General features: G+C 34.6%; 3 protein-coding genes across 5 annotated transcripts; 2 read left to right on the forward strand and 1 right to left on the reverse strand.

Annotated features, from left to right (window-relative positions):
* The first annotated feature begins 254 nt into the window (after positions 1 to 254).
* LOC121760257 (GATA transcription factor 8-like) lies at positions 255 to 3,321 on the forward strand. 2 transcript variants are annotated; one of them, XM_042155903.1, is made up of 4 exons: positions 257 to 516; positions 1,164 to 1,206; positions 1,555 to 1,807; positions 2,230 to 3,321. In XM_042155903.1, exons 3-4 carry the CDS (start codon positions 1,559 to 1,561, stop codon positions 2,944 to 2,946), a joined length of 966 nt encoding a protein of 321 aa, XP_042011837.1. In that variant the 5' UTR covers positions 257 to 516; positions 1,164 to 1,206; positions 1,555 to 1,558; the 3' UTR covers positions 2,947 to 3,321. The 2 variants fall into 2 exon arrangements, with proteins under 2 accessions (XP_042011838.1, XP_042011837.1); XM_042155904.1 differs by lacking the exon at positions 1,164 to 1,206 and having other exon boundaries at positions 255 to 516.
* A 7,366-nt stretch (positions 3,322 to 10,687) lies between these two features.
* Positions 10,688 to 13,797, forward strand: LOC121762411 (auxin response factor 18-like). The gene is made up of 4 exons (XM_042158288.1): positions 10,688 to 11,084; positions 11,633 to 12,744; positions 12,827 to 13,401; positions 13,497 to 13,797. The coding sequence occupies exons 2-4, from the start codon at positions 11,680 to 11,682 to the stop codon at positions 13,567 to 13,569; spliced, it is 1,713 nt and encodes a 570-aa protein (XP_042014222.1). The 5' UTR covers positions 10,688 to 11,084; positions 11,633 to 11,679; the 3' UTR covers positions 13,570 to 13,797.
* A 2,807-nt stretch (positions 13,798 to 16,604) lies between these two features.
* LOC121763061 lies at positions 16,605 to 19,176 on the reverse strand. 2 transcript variants are annotated; one of them, XM_042159116.1, is made up of 3 exons: positions 18,808 to 19,176; positions 17,802 to 18,120; positions 16,605 to 17,043 (listed from the first exon to the last, which is right to left on the reverse strand). In XM_042159116.1, the coding sequence occupies exons 1-3, from the start codon at positions 18,956 to 18,958 to the stop codon at positions 16,773 to 16,775; spliced, it is 741 nt and encodes a 246-aa protein (XP_042015050.1). In that variant the 5' UTR covers positions 18,959 to 19,176; the 3' UTR covers positions 16,605 to 16,772. The 2 variants fall into 2 exon arrangements, with proteins under 2 accessions (XP_042015050.1, XP_042015048.1); XM_042159114.1 differs by having other exon boundaries at positions 17,727 to 18,120; positions 18,808 to 19,173.
* Positions 19,177 to 19,656: the final 480 nt, after the last annotated feature.

Here is a 19,656-nt window from a genome sequence, read left to right on the forward strand (position 1 = left end):
AATAATTGATATGTACATTACTACCATTCAAAACACCTTATATAGTATATACTCAAACATACCCCTATTTGATTATTTGCAATTAGGAATCCAACCCTGCAAATATGAGACATATTCTAAAAATATAATACATACATACGCGTATATATGTATTTTGGTGGGGTGGGGTGGGGGTGGGCTATGTGAAGAAGACTTGCAAAGGAATGAAATGTGTGCGCAAAAGACAGCTTGCTCTGAAGCAAGAAGTTCACCTAACATTTTCCTTTTTCTTTTATTAAGTCCTTCTTTTCTCTCTCTACCTCTTCATAATCACTCACACCACTCCCCATTTCTCCTTTCATCACTTTCTTCATTCTCTCTCTCTCCTCAGTCTAGGAGTGAGAGAAGGTTCATATAAACACAGAAATAGAGTGATAGACAGATAGATAGGTAGCTTCAGATAGATACATTTATACATTCATTTCCTCCATTTTTTGTTCTTGAATTCTCTCTCTTTCTTGGGAGCTGTGCCAACAGGTAGAAAAATTCTGCCATTTCTGATTTTTTTTTTAAAATTGCAATTTTTTAAGGTTAAAGATTGGATTTTTAAGGCGGGAAAATATGTGGGGTGATTGAATTTTTTTTTTTACTATGAATGAGGAAATGGCATTGTAGAGAGATGATGGAGTGTGAGTTTATGCTTGTTTTGGTGAAAGAATTGGTGAATTTTCTGTTTTTTCTGCCAATTTTCTTTGTTTTTTGGATTAAAGATTGCTTTTTTTAAAGCGGGAAATCAGGGGTTTGCTTTTCCCACTGTGTGTGTGTGTTTTGCAGTAGAAAATCTTGATTTTTATGTGAGTTTGAAGCTATAGATTTGCATTCTTTTGTTTGTGGTCCAAATAAGGGAAATGGCTTTTGAAAATGGTAAAGTCTGATATTTTGGATTCTTTAGTAAGAAAAATATTCTGAATTTTCTGTTTATTAAGGTCTCTCAAATGTGAAGATTTTTTGCTTTAAACCCTCATTTTTATTTATATTTTAAGCTACTAAATTTGAAGATTCTTGCCTTTTTTTTCTTTTCTTGTTTGAATTAAATAAGCCTCTGTAAATTCTTGATTTCTTGCCAATTTCAGCTCATTAAAATTACAGTTAGCTCAAAAATTTTCCTTTCTTTTTTTCTGCAGGAATTCTTTTTAAGAGGAGACTTGAATTTCCCAATAAAACAAGGTTTGTTTGATTATAAGCTTCTTTATCTTGATAAAAAAACATTGATGGTAATTTATGAGTGTCGGTGCAGTCTCTGTTCACATTGATTTTCAAAGTTTATTCCTTTTTAATTGATATTTTTATTTTTTAGAAGATTTTCAGAATCTCTGTGAAACTATTTACATGTTATTGGAAAAAAAAGAAAGAGGAATTTTATGCTAAAATGTGCTTGAGCTGGCAAGAATCATTTAGCAAAGCAATGTTCCTTTTCTAGGTCATGTGCATGTTAGCATCAATTCTAGTTCAAAATTTTCCACATTTTTGCTTGTTTTCATTTCGAAGTATCTTATTTGTTTCTTTTTTTTTCAGGAAAATGGGGCCAAATTTGGGGGATGATATTGATTGTGCAAACTTCTTTGATCAAATTGATGACTTGATTGAGTTTCCCCCTGAAAATGAATGTGTTGGAGGTGACGTTCCTGGCGTTGGCGCCGGAGATTTGGTTGGCTCCGGTGATAAGAAGGATGTTCCGAGCATGTGGAGCGATGCATTGCCGGAGACGGACCTTTATTTTGCGAACAAAGGCGCTGCTTCCGACCTCTCTGCCGAGCTCTCTGTTCCGGTGAGCAAACGGCCTTTGTTTTGTTTGTTGGTTGCAAAGATTGATTTTTTGGTGGATTGTCGAAGTCTTTGGTGTGTTAGGAGTTGTTAGGTGTGACATCAAGCTCAAATTTGGAATTAATTTGGTGATGGGAATGTGGACCTTTTGAGGTTGTTAATTTGTTGGGAGTTTAGTCAGAGTTTGTCTTATTTGATGAATGGTATGTATCGAGAAATCGAGTTTTTGTTGAATACTTCTTGCTTGATTTCTTATTAAATGCGTGGCGTGTGTTGATTTGTGAGTCAAGTCGTGAAATAAAGTAGAGAAAGTGATATTTGCATTTGAAGAGAAGAATCGCTTTAGTTGAGACGTCCCAAAAAGGAAAACGAGTCAGGATGAAATAAGTGGCTGATTCTGTTTTGTTGTGTTTTTCTTTCTATCAGTATGAGGATATCCTGCAGCTGGAATGGCTCTCGAATTTCGTGGAGGATTCGTTCTCCGGTGGAGGGATGACCATCCCGAAGGAGAACCCGAGCCCGGCCATCCCGAAGGAGCTGTCGCATCACCAATTCGAAACCTTGAGCCCGGTTTCGGTTTTGGAGAGTAGCAGCAGTAGCAACAGCAACAGCAGTAGCAATTCGTTCTCGGGCGGGATGGGTATGCCGTTCCGCCCTACCCCTGCCCAGCGCGGAGCCCAACGCGCTCGGAGCAAGCGCCCTCGCCCGGCGACATTCAACCCTCGGGCCGCCATCCAGCTCCTCTCCCCGCCCCCGAAGTTTGCCCCGGCCGAGTCTGAGAACTTCGCCGAGTCGCCCCCAAAACCGGCCTTAGCCGAGCAGAAGAAGGAAAAGAAGATCAAGATAACCCCGCCCGTGAGCCTCGCCGATAACCCGGCGCCCGTCCGGAAATGCATGCACTGCGAGATCACGAAGACCCCTCAGTGGAGGGCCGGCCCCATGGGGCCGAAATCACTATGCAACGCATGTGGGGTCCGCTACAAGTCCGGCCGCCTGTTCCCCGAGTACCGCCCGGCAGCTAGCCCTACCTTCGTTCCGTCCCTGCACTCGAACTCGCACAAGAAGGTTGTTGAAATGAGGACCAAGCTACCAACGACTTCAGAGGCAGAGGTGGAGATGATCCCGAGGCCGAGCATGGCCTAAATCCGTTGCAAGAAAGGTATACAGGCCTTGTATGTCTGAAATCTCGTATTTTATTTCATCAGTTCGATGCTACTCGTTTAGTTCGATGGTACTTGTTTAGACAATTTTATTTCGATTTCTTTGTTCGTTGGTTCGTTGTACAGTATGTGATCGGGGTGTCGGGCATAGCGATGATGACAATAAGTTTAGCTAGTTGGAGAGGAGGAATGAGAGAGTGTAGATTGGGTTTAGACAAGAAAGGGAGATTTAGGACTAGATGTTGTTAGATGATTCGAATAGCTATGTCTGATTATCCCTTTCATGGGAAATTCTTTTTGCAGTTTGAAGGGATTTTTTTAATTGGTTTATGGTTTATGGTTTATGATTTATGATTTATGTTGTCTTGTTTTTTTTTCAATGAAATTTCAAATGCCCTCTTTTTGATGTTTTTATCTCTTCACTGATTTATTATGTATGTTTGAAATTTTGGGAGATTATACATGAAAATTTGAATGTTTGATTTCATAAACGGTCATGTACATGGTCTCTGGAAAAAAATAGTGGCCTCTGAATTTAGGATATAATCAATTTGCATAAAGCCATTTTTCACTTTTTTGACTTCTTAGGATGAAAATGGCATCAATCTCTTTAAGATATTTTACACTATAATCTATATATTAGTTTGGGTACTAGATTTTAATTATGTTTCTATTATGGCCTAAAAATGAAATACTAATAGAAAACATAAACTTGTGATCATTGTCCTGTGGGCCTTGATGTTATTACTTTATTGTAGTACATATATTTTGATTTTATTACTTTAGATTTAATTGTTGATGTCGTTAGGTTTATATATAATAAAATACTTAAAAATCAAAGATATATTTATTTATTTTTTCTATAACTTCAAATAAAATAATAAATTGAGCTTTGATTACAATTTATACAAATAATAATGTCAATAACAACTTTTTCGGTATTAGAATTAAATGAATGATGTTTACTTGGGCTCTTAAGTAGTCAACTAGAAACTAGTATTTAAATAGCATTCAACTTATGGTGGAAAATTGAGTTTTCAAATATTGGGCTGAAGATTAATCAATGAGAATTTATTCAAGTTTGGCATGATGAACGTAACGCTCACTTAAAAGTAAATAAAGTCATTAATTTGCATGAAAATGGATAGTTAGGTAAAAAAAATTGTACTCGTATTGACCTTTCCCAACAATTTCTATTTGCATATAGTTCACCTAAGCATATTTCAATACTACCACTTTACATGGTTCAGCTTAGTTTTGTTTTTGTTTTTGTTTTGTTTTATTTTTATTTAATCACAATGTCATGAGAGGTCACATCGTTTGGCATCGCGTCATTTTTATATTATTCAAGAAATGAGTGGTACTAATATGAATTAAGATGAACTGGATGATGATCAATCCAAATCGGACTGTGTGCCAAAATCTGCTTCAACTCTGAGTCTCTAATCCACATCTTTATGGCACTTCATCAAGTAGCTCTCGTGTTGAATCAAACTGTTTCAAGATGAAAGGTCTCTCACAGGCATTTCATTGAACAACCAGTGCACGAACCCACATACATATCGATCATCAAAAATCCTACCCGCAAGATTTAGTTATTTAGTTGCCCATAAAAGTAATTCTAATCAAATTTATTCCTTTCATGTTGTTGCATTTTGTCAAAATAGATATGAAATAAGTTTTTGTATTGATTGAATTAGAATAAATGAAAGACCTACTTTCATTTGGACAAGTTGTTATATGGGCCGATTTGAGCCCACTGGGTCATATGATAAAATTGAGTCATTCCTCTCTAACTTCAACTTCAAAAAAAAAAACTTACACTTAACTCAATATTGATTTTAAGAATATTAAGAAATACAAATGTAAAAGTTTAATGGTGATGAGTCGCACTTACATATTAATTCTATAATTAAATATGAACTGAATGAGTTAGTGGAATATTGATTGGATGGTATTACTTTGTATGTGTATATTGTTGCAATTCTACATATAGAATTATTTTTTATCTATTATTATTATTATTATTATTTTGATTTAGTTGATTTAATAACTAATTCATTTACTTATTTGTAGATATCTCAAAAGATAAGAAAACCGATCCAATAATTCCAATAATTTAAAACAATTTCATATCCAAAGTCAATGATCGAATCTATTGACTTTTGGTTAAAGATAAATAAGCATCTAAGACTCAACCATACCCTTGTATTTTCATCATTAAATTACGGATAAATACATTAATGTATTATTTAATACTTTGGTAGTATTAAGTGTGTTAAAGAACATCTAAATAGTATTCTCTTCACACATGAATAAAAAACACATTTTGCCATTTTGGGGTGTCCACAAATAAAAGAAACAATTACTTTAATTTTTTATTTTTTGTAAAAGTTGATACAATCTTCCACTAACTACTTATACTCACATTCTGCCACAATATTAATATATAAAATGGAACTTATATATCACTAATTTTATCACCCATTTTCTTTTTAAGATAAAATAATTTCTTAAAATTCATGCTAGACATGTCTTTTGTTCATGCATGGAGGGAGTATACTCCTATGAAATTTTGATTTCCTAAGGTTTTTAATTTATCTTAGTTGAAATAGATTAATAATTAATTATAATCACAGCCAACATTGTTTCTTGCACTAAAATCTTGTCTATCAGTTTTAGTACATTAAACCAAACAAATTATAACATAATCATGACCTTAAACCCAATCAGAAACTAGCTATATGAAACGGCAACATCCAATTGGCTAACTTAATTAATCATATTGTTCTAATAAGAAAAAAAATCAATAATTTAGTGGCTGTTACCTGAAATAGTAGCACTAATTTGATTTGTTTCCCCCCAACTTAAAGATAATCAACTGCCGGTTGCTTTTGTCTTATCTTGTACCCTATGCTAATGGCCTTTATAATAAGACAAAATAAATGTGTAGATGGAAAAAGGTGATAATTTTGATACTATTCATTTACTCTCCAAAGGGGTAAAATAAAGTGACATTAATCGAGTTGTTATTAACCATATTGCTGGTTTTTTTTGCTATGCCAACACTGTGAGTAAGGTCACAAAAATCTTTGTTAGCCATAGTTATATATAGTTTAGATTATGTAATTAGAAATAGAATCAACTATCATCATAATATAGAAGATATTATCCCTACAAACATATATACAGATCTAAGTAATTAACATGCCGCAAGGAACTCTAGAGTAGTTATATTTATTTATAAGCCATGTTTGTAAATATTTTACTAATTTTCTATCCGATATCTCACTTTGAGATATAATATCAAATTATCACGGTAATTAAATTAGTTTAATCTCCCACATAATCACATCCATAATTGGTTTTAACAATACAAATCTTGTCAAATGGGCTTAATTAATTAAGTAAAACAACAACAAGAAACAAACTAATTAACTACCAAATATACCATGTACAACGTAATTAACAACGAATTATAACTTATTCTCAATCCAAAATAAAAAATTATGGAACCCTAACCTCCGACCGGCTAACCACTTATTTAATTGGTTTAGGGAAATTGTTTAATTATTGATATATTAATTACTTTATGGTTATTGAAATTGTGTTTTAATTATCTTATTTTAAAGAAATCATGGCCAACGGGTATTTTTTTCGATAGATAAATCGACCTAGTAGATAGTGGTTGATTTTTAAATTAATTAATTACAAGGTCACTTGCTATACCAAGTACCGACTATATAATTTCTTTTATGTTACTCGAATACCATATCAACTAAGTATATAATTTCTTGTATGTTCTCGAATATTAAACCAATTTAAGCACTTAATGAAAATTAGAAATTAAAAATTAAAATGAAAAGGTGAAAAAACTAAATATTCTAAAATGGTGGTCCATTTGGCTTATCTTGTACCCCTATGCTAATGGCCCATTAACTTGTTCTTTATGAGTTGTTTGTCACTTGCATATTCCAAAAAAAAATTATGTAATTTGGTAAAATTAAAATATAATATCTCTAACTTGTGGTTGGTTTTAATTTAGAGATATGCAACTCGATTCAGATTGATTATTAGAGAGCATCATCTAGGAGCTAGATTTATTTTATTTATTCAATAATTGATTCTTATAATGATTACCAAAAAAATTAAAATTATTAAATAATACTAATATTATATAGACCACTCATTTTCAAATAAAATTGGACCCGTGCACAATTTTTTTCATCCTATATACCCATATGTACTACTCAGATACAGGTGATTTGAATTTTCGACCTATAAATTGATAACGATTGAATCCGAAATATCTCTCTTTTACATATAATTTTTTTTATTGCTTTGATGTCTACGAACCATTAGTATGACGTTTAAAAGTTAATTGGATCATTTTCAGGATTGAATGGAAAAATAAGTTGATTTAACATAGGTGTATTGACTAATTACTCACAACAATTAGGTCAATAGTTCTAATAAATAATTGTTTATTCCGTTAATTGCTATTAACTGTACAAATTTAATGATACAAACACGTGTCAATCATTGATTCACACATCAATGCTTAGAGATAGGGCTGACAATTTTTGACACGACACGATAACACGACACGAACCGGCACGAAAATAATGGGTTTGGGTCAGAGCTTATTGGGTTCGTGTCCTTATCGGGTCGACCCGTTAAGGACACGAAAATTTCGTGTCGTGTTCGTGTCGTGTTCGTGTCGGGTTCGTGTTATCCGTTAACAATACGTGTCCGTGTCGTGTCCGTGTCGTGTTCGTGTTATCCGTTAAGAAATAATATTTTAATATTATTAATTCTTATTATTTTCATTTTTAATAGGTTTAACCGTTATCAGGTCGTGTTGTTATCGAGTCGTTATCGTGTCATCTCGTGTACGTGTTGTTATCGTGTCGTGTTGACCCGAATTGGTTCGTGTCGTTAATGGGTTCGTGTCGTGTTCGTGTCGTGTTCGTGTCTGAGGGTTTCGTGTCGTGTTCGTGTTCGTGTTTGAGGTTTTCTTAACGGGTCGTGTTCGTGTTTGTTGTTATCGTGTTCGTGTCGTTATCGTGTCGACACGATAACGACACGACACGCACGATTTGCCACCCCTACTTAGAGACAACCATCGAAGTTGTTATTATTGTTATTTGAACTTTCGTAGTCACTAATTAATTTCACAGAAAAAAGTTCGTTTTGAGATTAAAACATTATTGTACTACAAGCCTAAGTTATTGAATTTTTCATTGAGTTGTCTTATCATCATGTTTAAAAGGCAGCAATATTTTAATAAATTGTTTTTTAATTTTTTTTTGGAAATTAGTAAATATGCTTCACAAATACATTAAAAAAGTAAATTACTAATAAAGACGGATATAACATTTCCTTCGATTTGGTGCTTAAATATAAATTCTATATGTACATCTCTCAAAATTGAGTTTTGTTTCGAGACCAATAATTTAAATAGATTGATAAAAAATATTCGTAATTGATAATCTAGTAGTATTTCTCACCCATTTAAGTAATTGATAAATTTTTTTCGAAATACCTTCATTTTCCTTAAAAAAAACTATAGTGGGGGTTCTATTAGCTAATATCAATAAAGCAATATATTAAACATAAAAATATTATACACATGAAACACACAAGTATGTATATGAAATTATTAGTACATTATCCACGCCGTAAATTCTGTAATAAGTTCACATTTCAATAAATAACATACAAATAAAAATAATTGTACCTCGCTAACATAAAGAACTATAAATTCAGTACATATCCCGAATTCACAACACCTTCTAAAATATTTAATTAAATACCTCTTACTAAAACTTTCACAAAAATCCTCACATTAGTTTTTAATTAACATTAAGAAATTAATGACAATATTTTCAACAAAACATATCAAATCATTTGGAATGCGAGGGGAGCATTAGGATTTCAAATCAAAATTTGCCAATTTTAACCTAATTAGAAATCTAAATTGAGATATTACAAATTCGACCTCACCTTGAAATAGTTACCGAAAATTAGAAGTTGAAATCCCAAAAGTTTTATAACTAAATGTGAGGAGAAACGAAATATAAAAAAAATCTGAAAATTCTTTTAAATATATTAGAAATATTATTTGATTAAAATATAATTTTAAAAAATATTGTGTATATATAATAAATAAATATAAGGGTCTTCTAATGCTTATAACACCATAATCTAAAACTAAGACTAAATCTATACCCATAAATTTTGAAATAAGTGGATGAGGTTAAAGATCACAAATTTTAATAAATAGTAGACAAAATATCAACAAAAGGGTAATATCGTCATTATGTTATCATATGATAATTTTCGTGGGTGTTTTTTTATCAGCATAGTGTATTACAAATATCAACAATATGACATGAGAATATCAACACTAGTACAAAAAAATATCAACACAGTTTTATTGATATTTTACCTACATTATATTGAGATTTTACATAAACTATATTGAGATTTTTTTTGCATTTGTTGATAAAATCTGCTTATCAACTTGCACGAAAATTGAAATATAATTTATCAAATTTCATCACCCGAACATCGTCGGAACATATGCAATTGAGATCTCGTTGGAATCTTTATAAAATTACTTTAATTTGATATATTTTTTGTAAAAAAATAATTTAAATCGAGAAAGTTACGTATATTTAAAGTTTCAAGATGATTTTGATGAGAGGAAATTGACATTAATACCGTTTAAGTTTATTTAATGATTTTTAAATTTAAAATATAATCCATGTGGCATTATTTCAACCATTAGATCTCATAATCTAATGACTAATATTTGGTCTTAATTTGTGATTGCTAAATAGTTAGCAATTGATCACTCCCCATAAATATAATACTTCCTTCATCACAACTTAAATGAGTTGTCTTCGATTTGAGTTGTCTTAAGTTAGTAAAGTCATTTATTTGAACACTAAACAATTACATTTTTTCTCTAATACTTTATTTTTCGATTCGAAAATACGCCCCAACTAAAATGTGACGGATAAAAATAATTTCTTTAATACTTTATTCTTCGCATTGAAATTACGCCCCAGTAAGATGCGACAAATGGAAATAATACCTCTACTACTTTATTCTACGCGTTGAAAATACGCTTCAACTAAGATGCAACGGATGGAAATAATTTCTCAAATACTTTATTCTTCACGTCGAAAATACGCTCCAACTAAGATGCAATGGATAAAAATAATTTGTCCAATACTTTATTCTTTACGTCGAAAATACACCCCAATTAAGATGCTGACGGATGGAAATAAATTTTGTACTTTATTCTTCACGTCGAAAATACGCCCCAATTAAAAAGCCACAGATGCAAATAATTTCTCTAATACTTTATTCTTCGCGTCAAAATTACGCCCCAATTAAGATGCTGGCGGATGAAAATTATTTCTCGTAGTACTTTGTTTTTTGCGTCGAAAAAACATCCCATTTAAGATGAGATGAAAATAATATCTCTATTACTTTATTCTTCACGTCGAAAATACGCTCCAATTAAGATACTGATGGATGTAAATAATATCTCTAATAAATACACTCTAATTAAGATGCGACGAGTGAAAATAATATCTCAAATACATTATCTTCACGTAAAAAATACGGCTCAATTAAGATGAGATAAAATGAGTATTTATAAATAGGCTTAATTCTTACCTCATTTGTGAAAATCAATTCCCTCTGCCACCTCTGGTCGGCAAACGAAGCTTCAATCTCAGGTGTCTCACTCACTCACTCTCTCTCCTCCACTCTGTACTCACTGTGTGTTGTGTGTGTCTTTGTCTCTTGTCTGTGTCTGTCCCCATCTCTCTTAAATCTTCTCCTCTCTCTCACTCAACACAAATTCAGTTTACAGTTTATGCTGTGTAAAAGCGCTACACACCCAACAACCACTCATTCTTCACCTTTTGCTTTTCCTTCAAGTTTAACTCCTCAATTCAATTCAATTCAATTCAATTCCCCCTTGATTTGACCATCTTTTGCTTCCCCCCCCGACTAGATAAGGTGAAACCTGAAAACACACTCACACACAAGTCAAGTTTATCTCCAATTTCATTCAACAACACAAATCTGAAATCTTTGTGGGTAAGTTCATTTTATTTTACTTTTTTTTTTCAATTTCAGTTTCAATTTCAATTTCCTCTGTTTCTGTGATTAATTTTTTATCTGGGGTTTGATCCAATTGAAATTGTTGATTGAAAAAAATGGTTTTTTTTTTGAATTTTTGGCTAATTGTGCATTAATATTTGCTTATATTATTGTTTATGCAGAGATTTCTATTGATTTTGCAGAAATAGGGTATTTATCTGGATTAATTTTTTCTTTAATCTTTGCTTTATTATTGTTTATGCAAAAAAATTATGGAGGGTTTCTATTGATTGTGTTGGAATTTTTATGTGGGGTGTCTTTTTTTGGATTTTTTTTTTCAGAAATAGGGTGTTTATTTGAATTATTGGCTACTTATGTCTTTAATCTTTGCTGTATTATTGTTTATGCAGATATTTATGGAGGTTTTCTATTGATTGTGTTAGAATTTTATGTGTGGGATGTCATTTTTTGGGATTTTTTTTGCAGAAATAGTGTGTTTATTTGAAAATTATTGGCTAATCTTTGCTGTATTATTCTTTATGCAGAGATTTTGCTAGAATTTTATGTGGGGGTGTGATTTTAGCTGAGAATTATGATTGATATTATGCATTCATTGGAGAAGCCCATGAATCAGTTGGAAAACAATTTGGATCCTCAATTATGGCATGCTTGTGCTGGTGGAATGGCTCAAATTCCACCATTGAATTCCAATGTGTATTACTTCCCTCAGGGCCATGTTGAGCATGCTGCTAAGAATGTCGATTTTCGTGGTTTCCCCCGGATTTCGTCCCTTGTACCGTGTAGGGTAGCGTCGATTAGGTATCTGGCCGATGCGGGGACGGATGAGGTTTATGCGAAAATCGGGCTGGTCCCTTTGAGAGGAGGGGAATGTGAGGTTGACGACGGGGTCGAATTGTTGGGGTTTGATAGGAACGGGGAGGATAAGGAGAAGCCGAATTCGTTTGCTAAGACGTTGACGCAGTCGGATGCGAACAACGGCGGGGGGTTCTCTGTTCCTAGGTACTGCGCGGAGACTATATTTCCGAGGCTGGACTACACGGCGGAGCCGCCGGTGCAGACGATCTTGGCGAAGGATGTGCACGGTGCGGTGTGGAAGTTTAGGCATATCTACCGGGGGACGCCTAGGAGGCACTTGTTGACCACTGGTTGGAGTAATTTTGTGAACCAGAAGAAGCTTTTGGCGGGGGATTCGATTGTGTTTTTGAGGTCGGAGAATGGGGAGCTTTGTGTGGGGATACGTAGGGCAAAGTTGGGGATCGGGGGCGGACCTGAGGTCTCGTCTGGGTGGAACGTGGGGGCTGCCAGTGGCGGCAGGTCGGGTTTGTATGGTTTTTCGAGTGATGTGAAGGAGAAATGTAACGTAAAGGCCGAATTTGTGATTGAAGCTGTGAGTCTAGCTGCCGGTGGCCGGCCATTCGAAGTCGTCTACTATCCGCGCGCAAGCACGCCGGAGTTTGTGGTCAAGGCGTCGGTGGTGAGGGCTGCGATGAGGGTGCAATGGTGTCCCGGTATCAGATTCAAGATGGCGTTCGAAACGGAAGATTCGTCTCGGATTAGCTGGTTCATGGGAACTATTTCGTCCGTGCAAGTCGATGATCCGATCCACTGGCCTAATTCTCCTTGGCGAATCCTTCAGGTAGCTAATCTGCTCTATGCTCTTTGTCACTTCAATTCGTATAAAATTTGAGTTGATTTTGATTTCGATTTCTTCTACTTAGGTGGCATGGGACGAGCCCGACTTGCTACAGAATGTTAAGCGAGTTAACCCTTGGTTGGTTGAGTTGGTATCGAGTATTCCGTCAATCCCTCTCTCCCCGTTCTCGTTCTCGCTCTCGCCAACGAACAAGAGGCCTCGACAACATTCGGAATATCTGTCGATGCTACTCAACAATCCACTCAGTCCGAGCAGTCCCTTGTGTTGTTTACCCGACAACATCTATACCGGCATACAGGGAGCCAGGCATGCTCAATTCGTGTTATCTTCGTCGGATCTCCACCTCAATAAACTGCAGTTGGGACTTCGTCCGTTCGACTTCAAGCCACTCGATTATGGCAGCGACCTTCCTAAGTTCATCACCGGCGACCCCCTGGAGAATCCCAACTCCAACGCCTCGCCTCATTGTCCGAAAACGGAGAGCTCTGTCCAGCATCTAAAGAAACCTAACGAAGGAAAAAACGGGGTGAATACACCTACTTTCGTTCTATTCGGTCAGCCAATTTTGACGGAGCAACAAATCTCTCAGAGTTGCTCCGTGAATGTGATGCCCGAGGGAACAGCTTCTCCGGTGGAAAGGCAAGAACACGACTCCTATTTTTCGTGCTTGCACGATCTATCATATCAATAACTCACCGTTGCTGTCATTACTGACTTCTTTCAACTTCTTGCAGCGATTGCGCGATGAAAGCAAGGAGGCTTACGATTCTAACGGATGCGAGCAACGACAATGACGGTAACGAGTGAAGAAATCCGTCCGTTTTTAACGTTAGATCATAAAATTTGGTTAACTACAGTTGTAGGTTTACTTTCTATTTGAATGCTCTAAAGCAAGTTCTTGGAGCATTGAATGGACTGTGAAGCTTTGAAAATTTAGCATTTTTGAGAAGGGTTTATGTTATTTTTTCTATCTCGAATCCTTGAATTATTGATTGTAGAAGAAATGTCTTACTAATTTAAGTATGTTTTATGGTATTGTGAAGGGTTTATGTTGCCATGATTTATGCAAGAATTAGTTTTAGATGTTTGATGAATTTTAGAGAATTTGTTTGTGAAATGAGGGATTTATTTTGATGTCAATAATTAATTATGCTACCACAGTTCACCATTTTGGGTAAAATCTACCATCAAATAATTCTTGAAATGTTACCAATTCTTTATGAACTCTGTTGATTAATACTGTTCTTCAATCTCACGTTAGTTGAGTCGTATCACATTTTAAAATATTTTATCTTTTTTATTTTATTTTGTTTTATTTTCTCTTCCACTTAGACTTCATCGTCTCTTTTATACTTTGTTTTTTTATTCTATTTTATAATAATTTAATTTATTACATACAACTTTTTAAAATCACATGTCTAAAAATAATTACTCAAGACAAATGAAGTAGATTAATTCACTAAAATATACTACTACTAATATGGGAAACACTAACATGTTGAAATAGACCAAAAATAATTAAATTATTTACAAATGTCAAACAATAATATAGTTATTGAGAAACATGATAATGAATATACTCATCAGAGTGTCAGATTGGTTTTAAATTTTTAATCATAGCATTAACAGCTGTTTGTGCAATCAATGATTTGTTGGTACAACATAATAAGATATAATTTTTTTTTTTACTTATAGTACCATTTATAAATTGGTCCAGCCAAATAGGAACATGTGAATAATGAACAACAGTTTGAATTAGAAAATTTCAACTAGTTGGTGCATGTGACTGTTGAAATTAAAAAGAAAAATTAAATAATATATAGTGGTTGGGATTTGTTTTTTTTCTTCTAGTTGACATACTAGAATTGGCCTATACATTCTTCAACTTCCACAAAATCATGTTTGGATTTGTTTGTTTGTTTTTTTTTTCTCTCTAAATCAGCTCCTATTTTCTCCAAGTTTTTTTTTAAAAAAATTAACTCCTATTATAAGGGGATGAAATTACAAACAACTGATCTCAAGAGGGCTCGAACTCGGCACCTCATGCAATAATGTCTAAACTTCTTGCCGCTAGGATAAAAGCTCTGGACACCTATTTTCCCCAAGTTGACTACTAAGGCCATCCACAATAGAAATAGCCCAGCAATAGCCCAGCCATAGCCTAGCCACTGCCACATCATCAGCACTAAAAATCCTCCTGCCACATCATCAAAACAAGCAAATAGCCCAGCCATAGCCTAGCCACATAATATCCACATCACTATTAACAAATATATACAAAATGCAATAATTAACAATAACGCAATATACGAAATTTAATTTACGAGACATATACGGGAAAATTCACTAATATTAATAAAATTTAAAAAGTACATAATTAAAAAAATTACATAATTAAAAAAAATTACATTAATTAAATTTACAAATGAAAATTTAAAATAACATTACAACTTAAAGTTAAAAAATAAAAAAAAGACATAATTAAAATCTTAAAAAAATAAAAATGACATAATTTAAAATACAATTTTATAGAAAATCCTTGAATGAGATTGTCCCACATCGAAAGTGGAACATAAAACATTCAAGGATATCTCTCTATAAAAGAGAAACATCCTTGAATGAGATTGTCCCACATCGAAAGTGGAACATAAAACATTCATGGATATCTCTCTATAAAAGAGAAACATCCTTGAATGAGTTTGTCCCACATCGAAAGTGGAACATAAAACATTCATGGATATCTCTCTATAAAAGAGAAACATCCTTGAATGAGTTTGTCCCACATCGAAAGTGGAACATAAAACATTCAAGGATGTCTCTATAAAATAGAGGCAACCAAGAATGAGTTTGTCCCTCATCGAAAGTGGAACATAAAACATTCAAGGATGTCTCTATAAAAGAGAGACAACCAAGAATGAGTTTCATAAATTCGCAAGCCCATTAAATATATATGGGCTATTACGAATTTCTAGTATAAATTTATTTATAAAAATTGATTTTTATATATAGAAAACAATTTTTATAAATAAATAATATTTTTTTATATTTGATTTTTTTTAAAAAATTCGAATTTCAAAAATTCGAATTTAAAAAAAAAATCGCGCTGGGCGATCCGGGCGCTGCAATAGCGCCGAGCGGATCGCCCAGCGCACGGCCCAGCGCCACGAAACCGCCCAGCGCTGCGCGGTTTCTCTCTCCAATCGTCCGCTGGGCGACTGCAATAGACCGCCCAGCGAACCGCCCAGCGCCGGCGCTCGGCTGGGCGGTCGCTGGGCGCCTATTGTGGATGGCCTAAGACTTGACCTATATGTTGTTCAATTTCCACCATCCAAGCATTTATACATTTGTTTGATAGAATATTTTCAATGTAGAAAGTCTCCTCGAGTTGATATACTAGAATTGAAATGTATGTTCTTCAATTCCTACTATCCAAGAGTTGACATAATGAATACATTCATTATAGAATATTTTTTGTGAAGAAAGTCTCAAATTCCAATCTTCTGCATTAAAACTTTTGTTGCCATTCTTAAATTTATGGGGAAATACAAAATTAAGGCCTGATTTGGTAACCTTCTTTTACCAAAAAATTGGTGGAAAAAAATGGTTTTTAACAAAAAAAAATTGGTATGTGTCTACTCAAAACCAAAAGGGCCGAGCCCAACTATTAATTAAAAGTCCCAATATATAAATTTTAATTAACCCAAATTGCTTTTAAAAAATTTAAAATATTTCTGTAAGGCCCAAGAGTTGGATAAAATCATTTTTTGATATTGGGCTATGTTCGATTAAGTCGAATTTTTATTTATTGGGCTTTACAGAAATAATATTTGTCGAGCCTTATATTTTAATCACTAAATTCCACCACCAAAATTGTACTAGTACAATATATACATCTTATCCCCTCTCCATGTTATTCATTTTTTGGCAATTTTTTACAATAAAAATCAAGTAGTATATTTTAAAAAAAAACCTTCTTACCTAAATATTACTCAGGAGAGTTTAGTTTGGGGTTAGAGGAGCTTCATCATGAAGTTGAACTTCACGTCGCCCGAAAGCCTCGGGTGGGGCCAGTTGGCCCCGTCCGGGATCTTTATGATCTTGAAGCCCTGGCCAGTGTAGAGCCTCATGGCCTCCGGGTTGTTGAGATCACAATGCAAAGCAATGGCGCGACATCCCCACGCCTTGGCCTTTGCCTCGGCTTTGGCTATTAACCGCTTTGCAATCCCCTTTCTACGAAAATTCTCCCTCACAGCAACGTTCGATATGTATGCAACTCCTCTCCTGTCCATAAATCAACAAGTTTTCCATCAATTTTCCACATTTTTTTGGAGAAGAATTTGGAAAACACATGAGATCACTACAAACGGAATGTTGGGAGGATCGGACATATGAATAGTGTCGTGCAAAGGAATGCGTTGGGGCGACTTAAATGTTATTACACGAGGCGTGTAGGTCAGTTTTGAATGTACGAGAATACGAAATTAGGATCAACAAAAAGTCACGAGATGGCCTATTCATACGCGTACAATGTACGCATACTTAAAGGTTTTCGTCTCTAGTTTGTCAACGAAATAGTTGACACTAATCGAGAACCACAATTCATCGTGATATAACAACATTTGTAACTTCTAATATCAATATGGTCAGTCGTGTTATTCAGATTTGGGAATAGTGAATTCTTGCTTGTTCCGGTTCGTCTTCCTAGTTAAGTGAGTTTCTTCTCGACAACGAGAACCTTGAGCTAAACTGTTTCCAATAGTAAATTATGAATAGTGATGATCACCAAACTTCCATAGACCTGAGCAGATAATCACTCAATCTATGGCTAGACGTAAAAATCAATCGAGCTATATATTCAACGAAGGCAGTGACTAATTCAAGTGTTCGACTTTAAACAATCCATAGCCAACAACTTTAGCACATATCAATTACTAACGACGAAGACAAGTATCATAAACACTTACCTCCGCTGTCGAAGAGGTCCTTTTCTTGGTAAAAAATCGGCTACAGTATCTACAGTAAGTATTCCAGCAACGTACCCTTTGTTCAGACTAATCTTCCCCTCAAGACCTCCGATTTTGAAATCATCGCTCCCTATATAGAACTCGTCCTCACCAGAACCAATCACGGCGACCAGGCAGGTTCTCTCGCAGCCCTTAGGCACCGAGAACCCAAACAGCATGCCAACGAGCCTGTCGAATCTCAGCACAAAGTCCAGAGGGAACGAGTACTCGGGAAAGAAGCAACTGCAGTGCGTCTCCGCCACTTCCCAACAGTCCTCTATCCTGGCCTCCCGGACCACAATCTCAGGAGACGTTGTCGGGAACAACTCAGCCACTTGACTTGCCCTGCAAAGCCCTGCAAAGTGAATATCCTCTTAAACGAGTTTAGAGAGACGAGCATTTGAAAATGGAGCAACGCTACATCTTAAAACGAACTCCTCAACAACACATCTCTTCTCTTGATTCTCACCAATCATAGAATCTCCAAAACCACACATCACTTTGCTAAAACAGATTCAGATAAGTCAGGACATAAACGAGCTCGTCTGCTCTATACAACGAACGAACGAACATTTCCACCTTGCTTCCTAGCAAACTCTATTATCAGTACCATCAAAGAAACTCACTACTCTGTCTACTTTCTAGAGTTCTAAACCATAGAAAAGCATGAAAATCGAATAAAGCCTCGAAATTATGCTGATTTCGACATCTTCACGAGCTCTAACCAATGTGTAACAACTTTTTTTTTGCAATTCTAAGCTTTCTAAATTGAATTCAGTGGTAGTATAATTTTGCTCATACAGATAGACAATATTAATCCACTAAATTAAAAATCAAAACACTGAAAATCCCAAAATCTGTAATACAATATCAAGCCAGGCATCAAATAGCCACACAATAAATGACAACATGCAATTTCATCATATGCAATCAAGAAAATATCAGTCAAAAACTACAAAACAGAAGGAATTTACTCAAAATTTTGTTGATTAGATTTCCCCACAATGAAGAGGGAGATAAAAAGATTGGATTTTGATCATACCCAACAAGTGTGGAGGTGAAGGAGAGTGGGGAATTTCACAATTCAAAATCTTGGAAGAAGTGGAAAAAGACTGAGGCTTGAAATTCTTGATTTTGAGAGAGAGATTGGGACTGAAGCTGCTGCAATTCACTACTGTTGTTACTGTCTGCATTTCTCACCAAGTCTTGCAATCTCTCTCTCTCTCTGTAGGGAAATCCCACAACAAAAGCAATCTCTCCTAAACTATCTAAAAACCCCAGATTTTGGGATTCTTCTTCCTCTTCAAGAGATAAAGAGAGAGGGCTTAGCTGAAGCGGTTGGTTTTGGTAGATAACTGACAATTGTAAATTTGTAAATCTTCACGACCTGTCCAATTTTACTGCTCTTTTAAAAATATCTGAACAGATTACTACTATTCATAGATTTAAGAAGAATATCTTTTTTGCTTGAGAAAAAGACATTTCTTGATTAAGCTTTGATTGCTTTTTCGGCTCTACTTGTGTTGATTGAAAATTTGGATTGATGTTTGATGGCTATTTAGAGTTCTAATCATCACTAATCGATTCAAAATCTTGGTCCAACTTGAAGTTCTATTGCTTTTAATTGAAGGCTACTGTGATTTCTACCTGATTATTGTGGCTGTTAAGATTAATCGTGTTTCAGCTGTGAAATGAAAATCTCTGTATGAAAAAATCGACACTTTTATTGCATTGAAAGTAATACTACTAATAAAGATTTTATACTGAGAATTAGGGTATGAGAAGGAAGTTTGGAGATATAAAATTTATTGAAATAAGCTTTGAAATGTACCTACTCGTAATGTGTCGAAAATATAATAGACGATCACGACGACGACTTAATTGGTAAGAC

This window comes from Salvia splendens, chromosome 13 (assembly GCF_004379255.2).
Source record: "Salvia splendens isolate huo1 chromosome 13, SspV2, whole genome shotgun sequence".
Classification (NCBI taxonomy): domain Eukaryota; kingdom Viridiplantae; phylum Streptophyta; class Magnoliopsida; order Lamiales; family Lamiaceae; genus Salvia; species Salvia splendens.

Bases quoted from the DNA above. Each gene is read 5' to 3' on its own strand.
- LOC121760257 (XM_042155904.1), top strand. From the start codon at position 1,559: ATGGGGCCAAATTTGGGGGATGATATTGATTGTGCAAACTTCTTTGAT. The intron at 1,808-2,229 runs GTGAGCAAACGG...TCTTTCTATCAG, and splicing joins CTGCCGAGCTCTCTGTTCCG to TATGAGGATATCCTGCAGCT.
- LOC121762411 (XM_042158288.1), top strand. From the start codon at position 11,680: ATGATTGATATTATGCATTCATTGGAGAAGCCCATGAATCAGTTGGAA. The intron at 12,745-12,826 runs GTAGCTAATCTG...TCTTCTACTTAG, and splicing joins CTCCTTGGCGAATCCTTCAG to GTGGCATGGGACGAGCCCGA. The intron at 13,402-13,496 runs GCAAGAACACGA...AACTTCTTGCAG, and splicing joins ACAGCTTCTCCGGTGGAAAG to CGATTGCGCGATGAAAGCAA.
- LOC121763061 (XM_042159114.1), bottom strand. From the start codon at position 18,958: ATGCAGACAGTAACAACAGTAGTGAATTGCAGCAGCTTCAGTCCCAAT. The intron at 18,121-18,807 runs GTATGATCAAAA...TTCACTTTGCAG, and splicing joins TTCACCTCCACACTTGTTGG to GGCTTTGCAGGGCAAGTCAA. The intron at 17,044-17,726 runs GTAAGTGTTTAT...ATTTATGGACAG, and splicing joins GGACCTCTTCGACAGCGGAG to GAGAGGAGTTGCATACATAT.